The 20,537-nt window shown below is 35.5% G+C and overlaps 2 protein-coding genes across 2 annotated transcripts in view; one reads left to right on the top strand and one right to left on the bottom strand.

The window, feature by feature from the left end:
* The window catches only part of LOC127873303 (serine/arginine-rich splicing factor 4-like), a 252,711-nt gene that overhangs the window by 124,641 nt on the left and 107,533 nt on the right, over positions 1 to 20,537 (bottom strand). The window lies entirely within an intron of this gene.
* The window catches only part of LOC127872091 (calcium permeable stress-gated cation channel 1-like), a 70,313-nt gene that overhangs the window by 11,881 nt on the left and 37,895 nt on the right, over positions 1 to 20,537 (top strand). Inside the window, exons 2-7 of the mRNA XM_052415421.1 lie at positions 4,919 to 4,992; positions 5,272 to 5,561; positions 6,160 to 6,242; positions 6,854 to 6,913; positions 10,887 to 10,977; positions 11,636 to 11,673. Coding sequence (XP_052271381.1) covers positions 5,343 to 5,561; positions 6,160 to 6,242; positions 6,854 to 6,913; positions 10,887 to 10,977; positions 11,636 to 11,673 — 491 coding nt within the window. The 5' untranslated portion in view covers positions 4,919 to 4,992; positions 5,272 to 5,342. The remainder of the gene's footprint in view (positions 1 to 4,918; positions 4,993 to 5,271; positions 5,562 to 6,159; positions 6,243 to 6,853; positions 6,914 to 10,886; positions 10,978 to 11,635; positions 11,674 to 20,537) is intronic.

Below are 20,537 nucleotides of genomic sequence, written 5' to 3'. Positions count from 1 at the left end.
TGATCCAAACAAAGGGACGTAACCTGGTCAAAAGGTTCCGGCAAATTGTAAAAATGTTGATATAATAAAAATAGTTATTCAGTTTAATATATGAAAAAAATGTTTTGTTTTAAGTTAATGAAGAATAAAAAGCATGTTAATTTGCTACTGTGTCAAGAAAACTAATTAAAACTTTCTTGTGACTTTAACGGACATACGAACATCCGTGCCCAATGTTATTTTCTTCAGAAGCTGTGTTGCATACTTTTTTTCTAAATAAAAAATATATATGGGTGGGTTGGGAATGGGATTATTGATGCAAGTACCTGTGGTTCAGTCCTCATGTTCATTATAAAGAAACGTAAGGTAGTTCTTCTTGGACATTTTCGGGATGTTGATTTTTATCTATAAAAATATTACAGGATCTACATTTTAATAAATACGCATATTTATTAATCTAACCAAAACTTTTTAACACACCAAAAGTTATTGATGGTGACACCTCTGCATCATCTGCAAAAACTCTAATTATTTTTTATTTCGTATCACATAATATGGGAATGATGTCAACGTGGTGTTCTGGAGATTAACTTTTCTAATTGAAATTGTTTCAGCTCCGTTTTTAATTAATTTTATTTTAAAATATGCTACATTGGCACAACGAAACAACCCGTATTATAAACAAATTTTGAACAACACTTTCGGCAATCTGCGCACTTTTTTTTCTAGTTTTGGATAAAATACCAGGTCGACAGGTGAAATGTAATTATAAAAAAATCAAAGTGTCTTTTATTTTTATTTGTATTTGTCGAGAAATAGGATCGGGCGTTCCTGTAAAACAAATAATAAAAAAATGCTGGCCTTACTCCTAAAGTATCATAGCTATTGCTTTCACACTTGAAATAATCACTATCATAGGGGAACTGTACATGACAAGTTGCATAACTCTGGTTGGCATTTTGATGGAGTTATGGCTCTTTAATGACTTAGTTACTTTGAATATTTTGTTGAATTTTGTGTTTAGATCCACTAAACTTTTGAAGTATTAAGGTTATTGCTTTCTTACTTTATATTCTTTCTTACTATCATGAGGGTACTGTACCTGGCAAGTTGAATTTGACCTTGACTCTCAAGATCAAATGATTAAATTTTGCTAAAATTGCCATTACTTCCTTATTTATAATCAGATTTGATTGATACTTTGACGAAACAACACTTACCTGACATACCACAATGGACTCCACCCAAATCATCCCCCACGCCCCACCTCAGAACTCCTCCCCCCAATTTGATTTTCCATTTTTTTCTTTTTTTTGAAAGATCATCTAATAAATGATGATGATGATGAAAATAATGGTTTATTATTTTATTTTCGAAAGACAGTCAACATCCTGCTGAAGAATCCCCCCCCCTCCCAAACAATTTTTTTTTTTCATTTTTGAAAGATATTGTAATAAATGACCACACCCTCACACTATACACCCCTCTCCCCCCTCCCCCTTTTGATTGAAGTATTGAGATAGGTCCCTTCACCTTTATAAAGTAAAATAGATGAGTGGTCTGCACCCGCTAGGCAATGATCTTGTTAACATTTTACATGCAGAAAGATGTGAAACAATGCTTTACAATTTAAATAGACTGTATCTATTGATTGAGTATAGGTGCAGCACTAAATATTTGTAATAAAATAGCAGATATAATTCAAATATAAATTAATATCAATAGTATGTTTAAAACATTTAAAGTGTTAATTATGTATACTTTTTCAGGTTAATCTGTGTAAGTTCATGGATGCAACGGTGCATGTATTAACACTATGTTACTGCAAGTGGGATACAATGTAGTTAATTTATTCTGGTATAAGGTTTATTTGACTTCATTAAGTTTGTATTGGCATTTAATTTGCAATATAAATTAATGCGGATGATACATTTGTTTTTTAATTCATGTCTATGCAGTCTAATCAGCCACACCAAGGTCTTCAAATATTTGATAATTATAGACTTATATAACAAATTTGGTTCTGTAACATACCGGTAACATAATTATGAAGGTATTGTTAAAAGTATTAAACAAAAAATGAATGAAGATGGTATGACAAAACATATGCTTTTTAAAATGTGACAAATTATGTACATATAAGCTGAGACCTGAAGAAGCATAACTGCAATATTTGCTGTAAATGGTGTCAAAATATTCCCTTAGCTATGTTCCTCCAATACCACAAAACAATTTCAAGTAGCTGACGATGTATATAATAGAAACAGTGGAGATGCTGATCAATGAAGGTTTCCTATACATTTATTGGGCCCAGAAAGGCTTGTCTAGAGCGATATCCAGCATCCAATAATGGTCGTAATATCGCTGATAGATAACACTGTAGCTAGTGGAAAGTAGGCTGGAGAGGATGTCTAGCACTCTAAGGTTGATTTAATATTTGCACTAAGTTACCTGACGTTTGTTTTAAAATGTGATTATGTGCGGTTTTCAAGGTAATTCCTTCATTAAGGATGATACTTTTGTAACAAATCTTCTCTGGTATTGTATGATAACACCAGTTTTGTTTTACTTTAGCATCTGGTATGGCATTGATTTTTATCCGTACTCACCAAGTATTTACTTTCTTAATGAATTTTTTATGGAATGATACCTTTACATGTGTACACAATCTATTTTTAATATTGTGTTTTGAATTGTCCTGATATTTATCCGGTCATTAGAAAGAATCAGTCAACTGTATGAAGTGATATTGAGCAAGCTTATGGTCATGTAGTACTTAGTCATACAGGCTGCTTGTAGGAGTTAAATACAGATGTAACATATGTTGCTGTTTCATATTGCTGTGGGAATGTTTTTGCTCACTGTCAAATTGTTTCCAATACAAACTAGTTGTTCCCTAACGCACTGCATGGTTTAAATGTTTGAATGTTACAATTTTGTCAGCATATAGTAGTGTTAAAATTCTCATGTGATTAGCTCATTAAATGTTCTAATTGTTACATGGGTCTTGCAGGTATGTTATAATCTTGAATGTTTATTGTCTATAAGACTTATTATCTTAAGCTTGCTGCTTAAACTAAAAAGTATTGAAAACAGATGTGTTTTCTAAAATTAATTATATTAAATTGATATCCATAAGTGATTATACGTAGGAAAAAAACTGTTATATGTGGGTATCATCAAATATGGTTAAAAAAGGAAATTTTGAAGAAAATCTGTAGAAAAATTATAAAGTAAGTCCTGTGCCATGATTAATAGGTTTGAAAGTTTCATTTTTTATACTGGGTACTATTTTAATCTAAAAAAGAGTTAAGATTAAACTGTTTAACTTTGCTTTTCACATGTATTTATTATGAATTTTTATGATGTTATTTACATTATTTTAGAGTTTATTTATGCATCATTCACCAAAAAATGCATACCTTTTTGTTGAAAAAAAAACAACAAGAATTTTACCATGTTAGACATGAAAGCAATTCCAACTCCAGTGCTCTAAATTAAAAAGCCATAACATTAACTATTAATAACATGTATATTATGTGCATTTTTAAAAGAACCTTTGAATAAGTAATAAACATGGATATACTTCAGTATCAATGTTGATGATAACGTTCAGATACTGTGGCCATCATTGTTCAGTCTTGATGAACAATGTCTAGAATAAGATCGATGTCATTTCCATATGTGGATATTCTAAGTTGCCCGGGACTTGGCAGTTTGTGATTCCTTTGAGATAACACCAACCAAGAAACTGGCCTCATGATAATTTGACAGCATAATGAATGTATGGTTGAAAAAAATGTGATAGTTAGTTGGGTTGCTTTGTTAGCTCACCTGTCACGAAGTGACATGGTGAACTTATGTGACTGTGTGATGTCCGGTGTCCGTTGTGCATGCGTGTGTGCGTGCGTTTGTCCGTCAATAATTTGTTTGTGTAGACAATAGAGGTCACAGTTTTCATCCAATCTTTATGAATTTTGGTCAGAATGTTTATCTTGATGAAATCTGGGTTGGGATTGTATTTGGGTCATCTGGGGTCAGAAACTAGGTCACTAGGTCAAATCATAGAAAAACCTTGTGTAGACAAAAGAGGTCACAGTTTTCATCTGATCTTAATGAAATATGGTCAGAATGTTGTCTTGTTAAAATCTGGGTTGGGATCGAAATTGGGTCATCTAGGGTAAAAACTAGGTCACTAGGTCAAAGTTTAAAAAAAACTTGTGTAGACGGTCTAGGTCACAGTTTTCATCCAAACTTAATAAAATTTGACCAGAATGTTAATCTTGATGAAATCTGGGTTTTGATTGTATTTGGGTCATCTGGGGTAAAAAACTAGGTCACTAGGTCAAATCATAGAAAAACCTTGTGTAGACAATAGAGGTCATAGTTTTCATCTGATCTTAATGAAATATGGTCAGAATGTTTATCTTGATAATATCTGATTTTGGATCGTATATGGGTCATCTGGGGTAAAAAATGAGGTCACCAGGCCAATTCTAGTAAACCTTGTGTAGATGAAAGAGGTCACAGTTTTCATCACGTCTTAATGAAATTTTGTCAGAATGTATTGATTGATGAAATCTGGCATGGGATTGTATATGTGTCTGATAGAATTTAAGTTGATGTAACGAGATTAGTCAGGTGAGCGATTCAGGGCCATCATGGCCCTCTTGTTGTAATTTATTCTGTATTGATTTTGTAATCTTTTTTTTTGTTTATTTGAAACTCTGCAATTGCAATTACCGGTATAGAGTGTGCTTTAATCAGGGCGGCATACAACAGTCACACTGTCTGTCTGTATGTCTGTCCTTCTTGCCGTCCGTCCTGTAATTGGTATGCAAATTCCTGTCTTAGCCATCACTTTGCAATTTATTTAAGGATTTCAAAATAACTTTGCACAAATATAAATGTTGATGAGAGGATGTGTTGTACACTTCAGCTTGAGAGACTTCTTAAAGGGCAAAGTCTCACTTAAATATCCAAGAACAGAAACGGTCAAGGTCCCTTTTAAAGGTAAACATAATGTTTGAGGAGTCATTAAGTGCTTACATAAAAAGCATATGTTTATGTATGTACTGTACAGCACTCTTATATTGGCAAAGTGCAATGATTGAAATCAGCTCAAGCCCGCTGACCCTACCCTGGTTAATGTTGGGCTTGGTTTGCTCAGATTCTCATTTTTAAATTGGCAGGGTTTTCACATTTTATTGGACTCAAATGATAATTAAAGAAATAATATAAAACATTGTTAAACAAATGATTTTAATAACCAACTTTTTTTTTAAATTTCAGGTGAATTGGAATAGAACATTGAAATATGTCACCCCTCTGCTTGCAAGATGTAAGTCTTTAGGATATCATTAATGTTCCACTTAAAGCCATTGACAGAACCTTCTGGCATCAGCATGGAAGAGTTAATTGATGAAACTGTAACAGTTGATCCTGAGCTATTCAAAGTGTTTGGAGAACAACAGGACATCCATGTCTGTTCTGAAACCCTGGTCTATCAAAACAAGACTAGTATAGGGTTTCTGTATGGAGGGATTCCGGAGACGCTCGTGATTAACATCTGTGTGTGGCTGGTAAGTCACGTTTTCATACAAGTCCTGTGCTTTGTTAACCGTATAGTTTTAAATAGGTTCATTGGAACATATGGTTATTATTTTCAAAAGTACTGCACAAGTTCCATACTTATTTTTGTTGAAATTAGAATACATTAAGCTAGCAAACATGTTGTAGAAAAAAAAAGTTTTTTTAAATGGCTGCCATTAAACATGGTATGCAGATGATTTTGTTTCATAAATGTCCTGTTGTAAGTGCTGAATACAGAGTAGTTTACTAAATACTTACATGGGTTTAGAAAACCTAAACAAAGAGCTTCTTCAAGTCAAGCAATAAACTATACTCAAGAATTCGTTGTTGTTTTTTTTTGTTTTTTTATCATTTTCTATTATAATTTTGAAAACAATAAAAGTTTATCACCGAATATGTAAAAAAGCAAGAAATTACATGTAAATCACAAAAACACAGCATCATAATAATGTATATGTATTCACAAAGAGTATGGAGTATTCACCAAGGTGAAATACAGTTATGTTTTTACCACAGGATGCTATTACATCAATGCAAGCAGGATGATGTGATTCCTCCATCATCTTATCATATATTGCCTTTTTTCAGCTTCTGATATTGCTGTTTGCGATTCTTCGTCGAGTTGCCTGGGATTACGGGAAGATAGCTCTTGTGACACGCCAGGAGAAAAAGTAAGACACACCCTGTAGTGTACGTCCCTTGTAAAATTTATGTTGTAAGGCTTATAAAATTAATGTACTACGGACAGTCATTTTTGGTTAATAGAAGCTTTTAATAAAAGCTGTAGAACTTATTCTCATGTTCTGTTATTTGCTTGTATTTAAAATTGTACCTCTATTAAAATAGTATTACAATTATAATTTGTAATTAATTGTTTTGTTTCACATTTAAATCAGGTTTTGTTTAAAAGTAAATAAGTTTTGTTTGCATTATGGTAGATATTTATACAATGCAAATTTCTTAATGAAAATGCAAGAGAATAGAGATATGGGAATAGTAACGTCACAGTGACTTTATCTGACGTTATTAGACCAATAATACTTTTTTTAAACCTTTGATAATTAACAGTTGATTTGAAACTTGCTTTTAAATATTTTATGGAAAAGATCATTTCAATCGAAAAATACTAGCATGATTGCATTAGGTCATAGGAGATTTGCCTTGTATCTTTTAGAGAAATTAGATGTTGTAATGTATTTTTCGTATAATGCACAAATGTATATACATGTTGTGTATGCATTGATGTTGTTGATTACTTTTATATTGTAACTTTATTTAACAGCACATTGCGAGAGCCACAAACTGTCAATGAATATGGCGTCCAGGAAAACAAATACAATGTGTAAATGTTTTTATTTCATTTTTCTGTTTGTTTGTCCCATTTTTGCTTATCTCAGCACAATGTGATCCCCTTTTGTCTATCCTTCGTCATCCCTTGTCTGTCTTCAACATTTACCTTGGTAACACTTTAGAGGCCACATTTATTGTTTAATCTTCATGAAACTCATACCAATGATATCTTGGGTCACTTGAGGTCAACACTGGATAACTTGAGGTCAGAAACAAGGTCACTATAGGTCAATTAAAAGAAAAAGCTTGTTAACACTATAGAAGTCACATTTATAGCCAAATCTTCATGAAACTTGGGGAAAACATTCTCAGCTGAATTAGAAAATAATTGTGGTTTGTTAAAAAACATGGCCAAGAGTGGAAGTAGCCGTTTTCCTTATATGGCTAAAGTGAAACATTGAGATCACTCTTCATTAAGCAAATTGTTCAACCATCATGGAACTTGCTCAGAACATTTGTTCAAATGATTTATCAGTCAAGTTCAAAAATGGTTATGGTCTGTTAAAAAACATGGGTCAGTTTTTTTCTGACTAAAAAACTTTTTTAACACTCCAGATGTCACATGTATTTCCCAATCTTTATAAAACTTGCTCAGAATATTTTATCTAGTTATTTCTTGGATGAGTTTGAATCTGAGATGCACAGTGTCAAAGACTAGGTCAAATTAAAGGAAAAGCTCAAAACTCTAGAGGCCACATTTATTGCCAAATCTTTTTGAAACTTGGCCAAAACATTGTCCTAATTATATCTCGTGCAAGTTAAACTTGGTTAACACGGAATGAGAAACAACTTAACAGGGTCACATTAAAGGAAAAAGCTCGTAAACATTCAAGAGGCCACATTTAAAGCCCAATCTTCGTGAAACCTTTTGAGAACATTGTTGCCAACTGATGTGAATGCAGAGTTCTTAACTGGATCAAGTGAGGTGTGGTCACTTGTTCAAATTTGAGAAAAAGCTTGTGAACACACTGAAGGCATCATTTGTTGCCCAATCTTTATGAAAATGTTTGATAACATTGTCCCAACGGAATCGTGGCTGAGTTAGACACTGGATGACATGACTCAAAATAAAACAAACATTTGTGAATAGTCTAGGGGCCACATTTGTTACTCAATCTTTATGAGAAATGATAAGAAAATTTGTCCTGATTATATCTTGGCTGAGTTCTGAACTTTATTGATATTAAAATCTAGGTGAATTTGTCAGAATAACTCAAAATATTGCGCACACTCTCATTTCGTTGGCGAGTTCCAAAATAGTTCTTGATACATTGCTAAAGCTGATCAAAACAGTAGAGTGCCTTCAGGTCTGAGGTGAGAAATCTAGGGCCATTGGCCCTCTTGTTGGCTCACCTGAGTACAATAAAATTATTGGCCCTATTGTTGGCACACCTGAGTACAATAAAATTATTGGCCCTCTTGTTGGCTCACCTGAGTACAATGAAATTATTGGCCCTCTTGTTGGCTTACCTGAGTACAATAAAATTATTGGCCCTCTTGTTGGCTTACCTGAGTACAATATCGGCCCTCTTGTTTGCTTACCTAAGTACAATATTTGCCCTCTTGTTGGCTCACCTGAGTACAATATTGACTCACTTGTTGGCTCACCTGAGTACAATATTGGCCCTCTTGTTGGCTCACCTGAGTACAATATTGGCCCTCTTGTTGGCTCACCTGAGTACAATAAAATTATTGGCCCTCTTGTTGGCTTACTTGAGTACAACAAAATTATTGGCCCTCTTGTTGGCTCACCTGAGAACAATAAAATTATTGGCCCTCTTGTTGGCTCACCTGAGTACAATAAATTTTTGGCCCTCTTGTTGGCTCATCTGAGTATAATATTAGCTCTTGTTGGCTCACCTTAGTACAATATTGGCCCTCTTGTTGGCTCACCTTAGTACAATATTGGCCCTCTTGTTGGCTAACCTGAGTACAATATTGGCCCTCTTGTTGGCTCACCTGAGTACAATATTGGCCCTCTTGTTGGCTCACCTGAGTACAATATTGGCCCTCTTGTTGGCTCACCTGAGTACAATAAAATTATTGGCCCTCTTGTTGGCTTACCTGAGTACAATATTGGCCCTCTTGTTGGCTCACCTGAGTACAATATTGGCCCTCTTGTTGGCTCACCTGAGTACAATTCAATTATCGGCCCTCTTGTTCGCTTACCTGAGTACAATAAAATTATTGGCCCTCTTGTTTGCTTACCTGAGTACAATAAAATTATTGGCCCTCTTCTTCGCTTAGCTGAGTACAATAATATTATTGGCCCTCTTGTTCGCTTACCTGAGTACAATAAAATTATTGGCCCTCTTGTTTGCTTACCTGAGTACAATTCAATTATCGGCCCTCTTCTTCGCTTAGCTGAGTACAATAAAATTATTGGCCCTCTTCTTCGCTTAGCTGAGTACAATAAAATTATTGGCCCTCTTGTTCGCTTACCTGAGTACAATAAAATTATTGGCCCTCTTGTTCGCTTACCTGAGTACAATAAAATTATTGGCCCTCTTGTTTGCTTACCTGAGGACAATGTTTGTCTAATAGGGAGACTTTGTGATCAGTTGTTGACCATTTTCTGTTCTGTTATCAACATTCACATTGTTAACTTTCTTTCTTTAAGTCTAATATATGCCCAATCATCGTGAAACATTTGCTCAGAAAATTTATTCTCATAGTATTTCAGTCGAGTTCAAAAATAGTTCTGGTCCTTTTGAAAATAGTTCTTGTCCTTTATAAAACATGGCTGCCAGGTGGTGGTGAGGTTTTCCTTATATGGCTGTAGTAAAAATGGTGAATTCTCCGGAAGTCTTGTTTAAAGGTAATAAATCATCCGCCTGTCAGTTTCATGTCTTTTTCATCTTGCATGCAATATTTAGTTTCTTCTGGAATACATGTACTGGCTAATAAACATATTGTTTCTGTTATCTCTGTTTAGTTCTAAGATGTTTACAGTTCATCTATTCTATTGTTATGATCAATATATAATGCATTGTTACTGGTGTTATTTGATAAGTTTTAATTTGTATGCCCCCAGGAGGACGGTCTATCTGTCCGTACATCTGTCCGTCACACTTTGCGTTTAGGTTTCGAAAAAATGCTCATAACTTCTATGTTGCTTCAGATAGCAACTTGTTATTTGGCATGCATGTGTATCTCATGGAGCTGTACATTTTGAGTGGTGAAAGGTCAAGGTCATCCCTCGAGGTCAAAGGTAAAAAAAACAAATCCATAAATCCAAGGGAAGTAATAAGCTTTAAAGGTAGATAATTATCTGTACCTGCCAAAGAATTTTTAAAAAAATCTAAGCGGCGCAGTAGGGGGCATTGTGTTATTGACAAACACATCTCTTGTTTAACCTTCATGTTAATTTTGCAAGTTCATCATAGCGCAATTGTATGCTTATATTTTATGAATTTAAGCAGCAGCAATTAATGAAATAATTAGGTATCCAAATTAAACCCCCTTAAAACAGCAGAAGATTGTTAATTTCAGAATCAATCACTTGGCAAGATTGTTAATATCATAAATAAATCACTTTACCTTCAATGTCAAGAATTTGCAAAATTTCGAAAAAGTAGCGTCTTTTATTTTTGTATCATGACCAGATGACCTGCAATGTAACACAGTGTTTCAAAACTTGTTCACTCTTTCAGTGCTGGAACCGAATTTTGAAGGCCTTTGCAAACAGTTTGGATCCAGATGAGACGCCACAGAACGTGGCATCTCATCAGGATCCAAACTGTTTGCTATTCTGATAATATTCTTTGAAAAAAAAAAATGGAAGAAAATGCTAATTTTTGAAATTAAGCAGACATTTTAGCAGATGACAAATTTCCCAGCATGCAAAGGATTAATGTAATATGAAAAAAGAGTCCATTATAGCATGATTTTAATGACAATTATTAAAATGCATTTTGTAACTTAAAGTGTATGTTGTTCTTATTGTATGATGTCTAATATTGTAGATGGACGTCATTGTTTTATGGAGACCAAGATGGTGTATGTGACGTGGGGTCGGTAGAATCCTTTGATTCTCAGATATTTAATCAAGACAGGGTAGGTAACCTGGTACCAATCTTGGTTTATCCATATGCTTTTATTGAAAAAATGATTCCAATTAACACAACAAATTTGTTTATGTATTATTTTAGGTAACATGTTTTTATAATGATGTTATCTTTACCATATGTTGTGGATTATAAATAACTTGGATATATATATGCTTATCCTAATTTTCATCCATACATACATCGCAATGGAATCGGAACTATTTTGAAATATTCCCAAGTATTCTTTCACAAATATTAATCTTTAAACGCTTTGTTCTCTTATGTTATATTTAACGTAAAAATTGCCTGTGCAAAGAAATGGCTCTTCAACATTTATTGACAATTTTAAAAGAATGTTTGTAAAAAAAATATACATAAAAAGCAATCGAAAATTATCAACATTCCAGTTGTTTGTAATGCTTGCAATTAACACTTTAAGTGTTGAAATAAATGTTTCTTTGATAATATGACTGCAAAAACAATGCAAAAACAAATTTTCAAAATAAAAAAGGTAAACAATTACTTAAAAAATTGCCCAGATTGTGTTGCATTTTAATATAATTATGGTATCTATTTAAGATAAAGTTGTGAAGAATACATGTTTAAGTCTTTGTAAAATGTACATGTATCATAGATGATATTTACTTTGTTGTGTTTTTCCCCAGGGCATATGCTCTTGGATTATGGCCTTCATTAGAGTCAAGTAAGTGAATACTATTTCTTTTAATAAGTTTATTTCTTCTTGTACATTTTCCACTTATGTATGACCATACAGATGAAAATATGTGGAATTTGTTTGTAATTAATTATAATAAACCAAACTTTGTTGTATGAATGTTGTCAGGAACGCAATATACTGTGCATAAAATGTTTACCATGCACATGTAGTTTTTGGTTTTGTTCCAGTTGATGAAAATAATACACTGTAACTCCAATATAGCACGGTCAATGGGGTCCAAGCCGCGAAACAGCGTTATAACGGATCCGCGTTATAAGTTTTGAGCTCATTTACTGCAGGGCGCTTTAAAAAAAACAGGTATAGAATAGCCTATAATATAGGTCATGTATATTGCCATGCTGTGTTGACGCAAATACATGCATATAAACTGAATCGTATCGATAACAGTATACATACTGCTTTTCTTATGTGCACATTTATCTGATAATCCAATAAAATTGCAACATCACTTAAAAAATAATAATCTTGAACATTAATGACGATATATGTTTAAGAAATTCGTAAACACAACCGTACGCATATATGCCATTTTCAGAAGTGTTAAGAGTACACTGCATTATGGGTCAGAGCTTTCATTGGACGAGCGACTTTAAATTTAGATTGAATGCAATACGATTCATGTACAAAAAATTGTTTAATTGCGTCATACGCATGCAAAAAACGTGTTTCCCGGGGACTTTCTGATACCGCGCAAAAATCAAAGTGAAACTCTGTTAACAATTACCGGTACACTGCGTTCGCATGTAAATAAATCGTCTGCATTATTTAATTTCTTATACACAAACTGAAAGATTAAATGACATAATACTAGAATGATAATGAAATGACAGAAAAAGTTGTTTTATACAGTGGGCAGTTTATTTCACAGCCGCTCATTTAATATAGTCAAACTGCAACCATATCAAAGTAAGAATGTTTCAATCCTTTTGAATTACTTTAATTGTATAACTATCCTGCTTGCACTTAACTTATGGAAATTATCGCACTGAACCGCTCTGATGAGGAATACATGTAATAAACACTGACACGCGAGTTTTTCACATCTTTATTGACATTACACAACAGATTAACACCAATTAGCTGTCTGTGTTGTTTAACCTCGAGGCGATTATAATCGGTTCAACGGACGGTTGAATAAAGCAATCAACATGTGATTGCCGCCATCTTTGAATTGTCTGAATATACATGAAGTTGCACAATACGGATTTGAATCAGAAATCCATTGGAAGGTTGGAGAAAAAATGGGATCCAAGCACCCCCTGCGTTATATTTGATTCAGCGTTATAACGGAGCGCGTTATATTGGAGTTACAGTGTACTACCATTAACAAGTGTGTATATGTTAATTCAAGATGCCAGAAATCAGCTTTGAAATTAACTATATAGCATTTTTGCAATGTATCACTTTGTTTGTGTGTATGTTAAACCCTAATGATCATACTAGTTGTGGGTTGATACTCACATAGTTAAGAAAAGGTAAAGTGTTAGACCATCAAGGCCATTCGAACCCATCAACACAAGACATAACTATTCAGTCAAAGTGCAACTGAAAATGGTTTCTTTTAAAATCTTTGGCTCAACACAAACTTTGATTTAGTAAAACTTGTATTATGTTTTAAGGAGAAAATAAGTAAAAATAATAATTATTATTATTTATCATTAAAAATAAATTACACACCTGGTTATTTAAAAGTTCTTGGTATTAGCTTGAATATTTTGAGTATTACAAAAAAAAAATCAGTTTCCAATGGTTTCAATACATTTGATCCTATATGAGCCACATGGTGGAAAATGGGTCTTATGCCAAATGCATGCCATGTGAGGTAAAAGACTAGCTCAGTTGTAAAAGTTAAAGAACAAGCTTGTTAACACTCTAGAAGTTACTTATAAAGTCTGATGGTCATGAATCTTTGTCAGAACATAAAATTTTGTTCTAATGCTAGTCGAGTAACACACAAGCAAATAACCTGTACCAGGTTCCAAGAGGCAATAACTCCTCTCGTTTATTGATTTTCCTTCATTTTTACACATTTTGTTAATTGTCCTTAGATCCTAGCACAGGTTAGTGCTAGTTGAGTAATACACAAGAACATAACTTGTACCAGGTTTCAAGAGGCTTTAACTCCTCTGGTTTATTGATTTTCCTACCTTTTTACTCATGTTGATAGTTGTCCTTAGACCCAGCACAGGTTAGTGCTTGTTGAGTAACATGCAAGAACATCACTTGTACCAGGCTTCAAGAGGCAATGGCTTTTGGTGGTCCATGTTTTTATACGCCCGTCTATGACGGGACGTATTATGGTATACCCCGCGTCTGTCCGTCCGTCCGTCCGTCTGTCCGTCCGTCCGTCCGTCTGTTAATGTCGTACGCTACGTCAAATATCCTTTGACAGATTTTCTTCAAATTTTAACACAATCTTAATATTGATAAACCCTGATCCCCTTTCGTTTTTGACGGAATTCTGAATTGTCGTTCCAGAGTTATGGGACTTTGTTCGTCAAAATTTCGTGATTTCATTGAATGTCCTACTGTAGCTCAAATATCCTTCGATGGATTTTTTTCAAATTTCAACACAATCTTAATATTGATAAACCCTGATCCCCTTACGTTTTTGACGGAATTCTGAATTGTCGTTCCAGAGTTATGGGACTTTGTTCGTCAAAATTTCGTGATTTCATTGAATGTCCTACTGTAGCTCAAATATCCTTTGATGGATTTTTTTCAAATTTCAACACAATCTTAATATTGATAAACCCTGATCCCCTTTCGTTTTTGACGGAATTCTGAATTGTCGTTCCAGAGTTATGGGACTTTGTTCGTCAAAATTTCGTGATTTCATTGAATGTCCTACCGTACCTCAAATATCCTTCGATGGATTTTTTTCAAATTTCAACACAATCTTAATATTGATAAACCCTGATCCCCTTTCGTTTTTGACGGAATTCTGAATTGTTGTTCCAGAGTTATGGGACTTTGTTCGTCAAAATTTCGTGATTTCATTGAATGTCCTACCGTAGCTCAAATATCCTTCGATGGATTTTTTTCAAATTTTAACACAATCTTAATATTCATAAACCCTGATCCCCTTTCATTTTTGACGGAATTCTGAATTGTCGTTCCAGAGTTATGCGACTTTGTTCGTCAAAATTTCGTGATTTCATTGACTGTCCTACCGTATCGGATTTACCATGTTACAATGTTAAATTATCAAGTATTCACATATTCAACTGGATGAGATTTGACTGGAACATTGGAATTCCATACACACATACTCAAATGGGTGAGTTGAACATATTTTTTTGACAAATATTCCAGCTGTCTTCTGCCATTACTTTGCCTAGCACTAATGCCTTATGTAACTTTTTGTATCTGCTGGTTTTCAGACTTTTCACACCTTTTCAGACGGCGCTCCATGCTCATGTACTTATAAAATAAACCATGTATTCAAATACAAATAAACTGAAGTAAAAAAATGATTCAAAGGGTTATTTATTACCTTACTACTTCATTGGCGAACGACGGGCGTATCATGCGCTCATGGCGCAGCTCCTCAGTTACTTCCTTCATACACATTGTTGATAATTTCCTTAGATGGTAGCACAGGCTTATATAGTTTAATAACACACACACAATTCACTTGTACCATACTCAAAAAGGCAATAACTCTTCTTGTTTAATGGATTCCCTTCATTTTTACTAATTGTTGATTATTGTCCTTAGATCCTAGCACAGGCTAGTATTAGTTGAATAAAACACAAGCACATAACTTGTACTTGGCTCCAAGAGGCAATAACTCTTATTGATAAATAGTTGTCCTTTCTTTGTTCACATGGCTGATAATAGTTTTTCGATCCTAGCACAAGCTAGTGCTAGTTGAGTAACACACAAGCACACAACATGTACCAGGCTCCAAGATTCAATTGTTGATTAATGTTCCTTCCTTTTTCACACGTTGTGGATGATTATCCTTAGATCCTAGCACAAGCTAGTGCTAGTTGAGTAACACACAAGCACACAACATGTACCAGGCTTCAAGAGGCAATTGTTGATTAATGTTCCTTCCTTTTTCACACATTGTGGATAATTGTCCTTAGATCCTAGCACAAGCTAGTGCTAGTTGAGTAACACACAAGCACACAACTTGAACCAAGTTCCAACAGGCAATTGTTGATTAATGTTCCTTCCTTTTTCACACATTGTGGATGATTATCCTTAGATCCTAGCACAAGCTAGTGCTAATTGAGTAACACACAAGCACACAACATGTACCAGGCTTCAAGAGGCAATTGTTGATTAATGTTCCTTCCTTTTTCACATATTGTGGATAATTGTCCTTAGATCCTAGCACAAGCTAGTGCTAGTTGAGTAACACACAAGCACACAACTTGAACCAAGTTCCAACAGGCAATTGTTGATTAATGTTCCTTCCTTTTTCACACATTGTGGATGATTATCCTTAGATCCTAGCACAAGCTAGTGCTAATTGAGTAACACACAAGCACACAACATGTACCAGGCTTCAAGAGGCAATTGTTGATTAATGTTCCTTCCTTTTTCACATATTGTGGATAATTGTCCTTAGATCCTAGCACAAGCTAGTGCTAGTTGAGTAACACACAAGCACATAACTTGTACCAGGCTCCAAGAGGCAATTGTTTATTAATGTTCCTTCCTTTTTCACACGTTGTGGATGATTATCCTTAGATCCTACTACAAGCTAGTGCTAGTTGAGTAACACACAAGCACACAACTTGTACCAGGCTCCAAGAGGCAATTGTTGATTAATGTTCCTTCCTTTTTCACACATTGTTGATGACTGTCCTTAGATCCTAGCACAGGCTAGTGCTAGTTGAGTAATACACAAGCACACGACATGTACCAGGCTCCAAGAGGCAATTGTTGATTAATGTTCCTTCCTTTTTCACACATTGTAGATAATTGTCCTTAGATCCTAGCACAAGCTAGTGCTAGTTGAGTAACACACAAGCACACAACATGTCCCAGGTTCCAAGAGGCAATTGTTGATTAATGTTCCTTCCTTTTTCACATATTGTGGATAATGGTCCTTAGATCCTAGCACAAGCTAGTGCTAGTTGCGTAATACACAAGCACACAACATGTACCAGGTTCCAAGAGGCAATTGTTGATTAATGTTCCTTCCTTTTTCACATATTGTGGATAATTGTCCTTAGATCCTAGCACAAGCTAGTGCTAGTTGAGTAACACACAAGCACACAACATGTACCAGGCTCCAAGAGGCAATTGTTGATTAATGTTCCTTCCTTTTTCACACATTGTGGATGATTATCCTTAGATCCTAGCACAAGCTAGTGCTAGTTGAGTAACACACAAGCACACAACATGAACCAGGCTCCAAGAGGCAGTTGTTGATTAATTTTCCTTTTTTGTTCACACATTGTGGATAATTGTCCTAAGATCCTAGCACCGGCTAGAGCTAGTTGAGTAATACACAAGCACACAACATGTACCAGGCTCCAAGATTCAATTGTTGATTAATGTTCCTTCCGTTTTCACACATTGTGGATGATTATCCTTAGATCCTAGCACAAGCTAGTGCTAGTTGAGTAACACACAAGCACACGACATGTACCAGGCTCCAAGAGACAATTGTTGATTAATGTTCCTTTCTTTTTTACACATTGTGGATGATTATCCTTAGATCCTAGCACAAGCTAGTGCTAGTTGAGTAACACACAAGCACACAACATGTACCAGGCTCCAAGAGGCAATTGTTGATTAATGTTCCTTCCTTTTTCACACATTGTGGATGATTGTCCTTAGATCCTAGCACAAGCTAGTGCTAATTGAGTAACACACAAGCACACAACATGTACCAGGCTCCAAGAGGCAATTGTTGATTAATGTTCCTTCCTTTTGCACACATTGTGGATGATTGTCCTTACATCCTAGCACAGGCTAGTGCTAGTTGAGTAACACACAAGCACATAACTTGTACCAGGCTCCAAGAGGCAATTGTTGATTAATGTTCCTTCCTTTTTCACATGTTGTGAAAATGTCCTTAGATCCTAGCACAAGCTAGTGCTAGTTGAGTAACGCACCAGCACACAACAAGTACCAGGCTCCAAGAGGCAATTGTTGATTAATGTTCCTTCCTTTTTCACACGTTGTGGAATATTGTCTTTAGATCCTAGCACAGGCTAGTGCTAGTTGAGTAACACACAAGCACACAACTTGTACCAGGCTCCAAGGGGCAATAACTCTTCATGCTTGATCATTTTCCTTCATTTGTACACATGTTGATAATTGTCAGTGGATCCTCCCACAGACAAGTGCTAGTTGAGTAACACACAAGCACATAACATGTACAAAGATCCAAAAGGCAATTGTTGATTTATGTTCCTTCCTTTTTCACACATTGTGGATAATTGTCCTTAGATCCTAGCACAGGCTAGTGCTAGTTGAGTAACACACAAGCAAACAACATGTACCAGGCTCCAAGAGGCAATTGTTGATTAATGTTTCTTCCTTTTTCACACATTGTGGATAATTGTCCTTAGATCCTAGCACAAGCTAGTGCTAGTTGAGTAACACACAAGCACACAACATGTACCAGGCTCCAAGAGGCAGTTGTTGATAAATGTTCCTTCCTTTTTCACACATTGTGGATGATTGTTCTAAGATCCTAGCACAAGCTAGTGCTAGTTGAGTAACACACAAGCACACAACATGTACCAGGCTCCAAGAGGCAATTGTTGATTAATGTTCCTTCCTTTTGCACACATTATGGATTATTGTCCTTAGATCCTAGCACAGGCTAGTGCTAGTTGAGTAACACACAAGCACACAACATGTACCAGGCTCCAAGGGGCAATTGTTGATTAATATTCCTTCCTTTTTCACACATTGTGGATAATTGTCCTTAGATCCTAGCACAAGCTAGTGCTAGTTGAGTAACACACAAGCACACAACATGTACCATGCTCCGAGAGGCAATTGTTGATTAATGTTCCTTCCTTTTTCACACATTGTGGATGATTGTTCTAAGATCCTAGCACAAGCTAGTGCTAGTTGAGTAACACACAAGCACACAACATGTACCAGGCTCCAAGATTCAATTGTTGATTAATGTTCCTTCCTTTTTCACACATTGTGGATAATTGTCCTTAGATCCTAGCACAAGCTAGTGCTAGTTGAGTAACACACAAGCACACAACATGAACCAGGCTTCAAGAGGCAATTGCTGATTAATGTTCCTTCCTTTTTCACACATTGTGGATGATTGTCCTTAGATCCTAGCACAGGCTAGTGCTAGTTGAGTAATACACAAGCACACGACATGTACCAGGCTCCAAGAGGCAATTGTTGATTAATGTTCCTTTCTTTTTCACACGTTGTGGATGATTTTCCTTAGATTCTAGCACAAGCTAGTGCTAGTTGAGTAACACACAAGCACACAACATGTCCCAGGTTCCAAGAGGCAATTGTTGATTAATGTTCCTTCCTTTTTCACATATTGTGGATAATGGTCCTTAGATCCTAGCACAAGCTAGTGCTAGTTGAGTAACACACAAGCACATAACTTGTACCAGGCTCCAAGAGGCAATTGTTGATTAATTTTCCTTTCTTTTTCACACGTTGTGGATGATTATCCTTAGATCCTAGCACAAGCTAGTGCTAGTTGAGTAACACACAAGCACACAACATGTACCAGGCTCCAAGAAACAATTGTTGATTAATGTTCCTTCCTTGTTCACACATTGTGGATGATTGTCCTTAGATCCTAGCACAAGCTTGTGCTAGTTGAATAACACACAAGCACATAACTTGTACCATGCTCCAAGAGGCAATTGTTGATTAATGTTCCTTCCTTTTTCATACGTTGTGGATGATTGTCCTTAGATCCTAGCACAAGCTAGTGCTAGTTGAGTAACACACAAGCACACAACATGTACCAGGCTCCAAGAGACAATTGTTGATTAATGTTCCTTCCTTTTTCACACATTGTGGATAATTGTCCTTAGATCCTAGCAGAAGCTAGTGCTAATTGAGTAACACACAAGCACACAACATGTACCAGGCTCCAAGAGGCAATTGTTGATTAATGTTCCTTCCTTTTGCACACATTGTGGATGATTGTCTTTACATCCTAGCACAGGCTAGTGCTAGTTGAGTAACACACAAGCACATAACTTGTACCAGGCTCCAAGAGGCAATTGTTGTGAATGTTCCTTCCTTTTTCACATGTTGTGAAAATGTCCTTAGATCCTAGCACAAGCTAGTGCTAGTTGAGTAACGCACCAGCACACAACAAGTACCAGGCTCAAAGAGGCAATTGTTGATTAATGTTCCTTCCTTTTTCACACGTTGTGGAATATTGTCCTTAGATCCTAGCACAGGCTAGTGCTAGTTGAGTAACACACAAGCACACAACTTGTACCAGGCTCCAAGGGGCAATAACTCTTCATGCTTGATCATTTTCCTTCATTTGTACACATGTTGATAATTGTCAGTGGATCCTCCCACAGACAAGTGCTAGTTGAGTAACACACAAGCACATAACTTGTACAAAGATCCAAAAGGCAATTGTTGATTTATGTTCCTTCCTTTTTCACACATTGTGGATAATTGTCCTTAGATCCTAGCACAGGCTAGTGCTAGTTGAGTAACACACAAGCAAACAACATGTACCAGGCTCCAAGAGGCAATTGTTGATTAATGTTCCTTCCTTTTTCACACATTGTGGATAATTGTCCTTAGATCCTAGCACAAGCTAGTGCTAGTTGAGTAACACACAAGCACACAACATGAACCATGCTCCAAGAGGCAATTGTTGATTAATGTTCCTT

Source organism: Dreissena polymorpha, chromosome 3, assembly GCF_020536995.1.
Source record: "Dreissena polymorpha isolate Duluth1 chromosome 3, UMN_Dpol_1.0, whole genome shotgun sequence".
NCBI lineage: Eukaryota > Metazoa > Mollusca > Bivalvia > Myida > Dreissenidae > Dreissena > Dreissena polymorpha.
The sequence above is the reverse complement of the archived record's forward strand: the minus strand, read 5'-3'. Positions and strand labels throughout refer to the sequence as shown.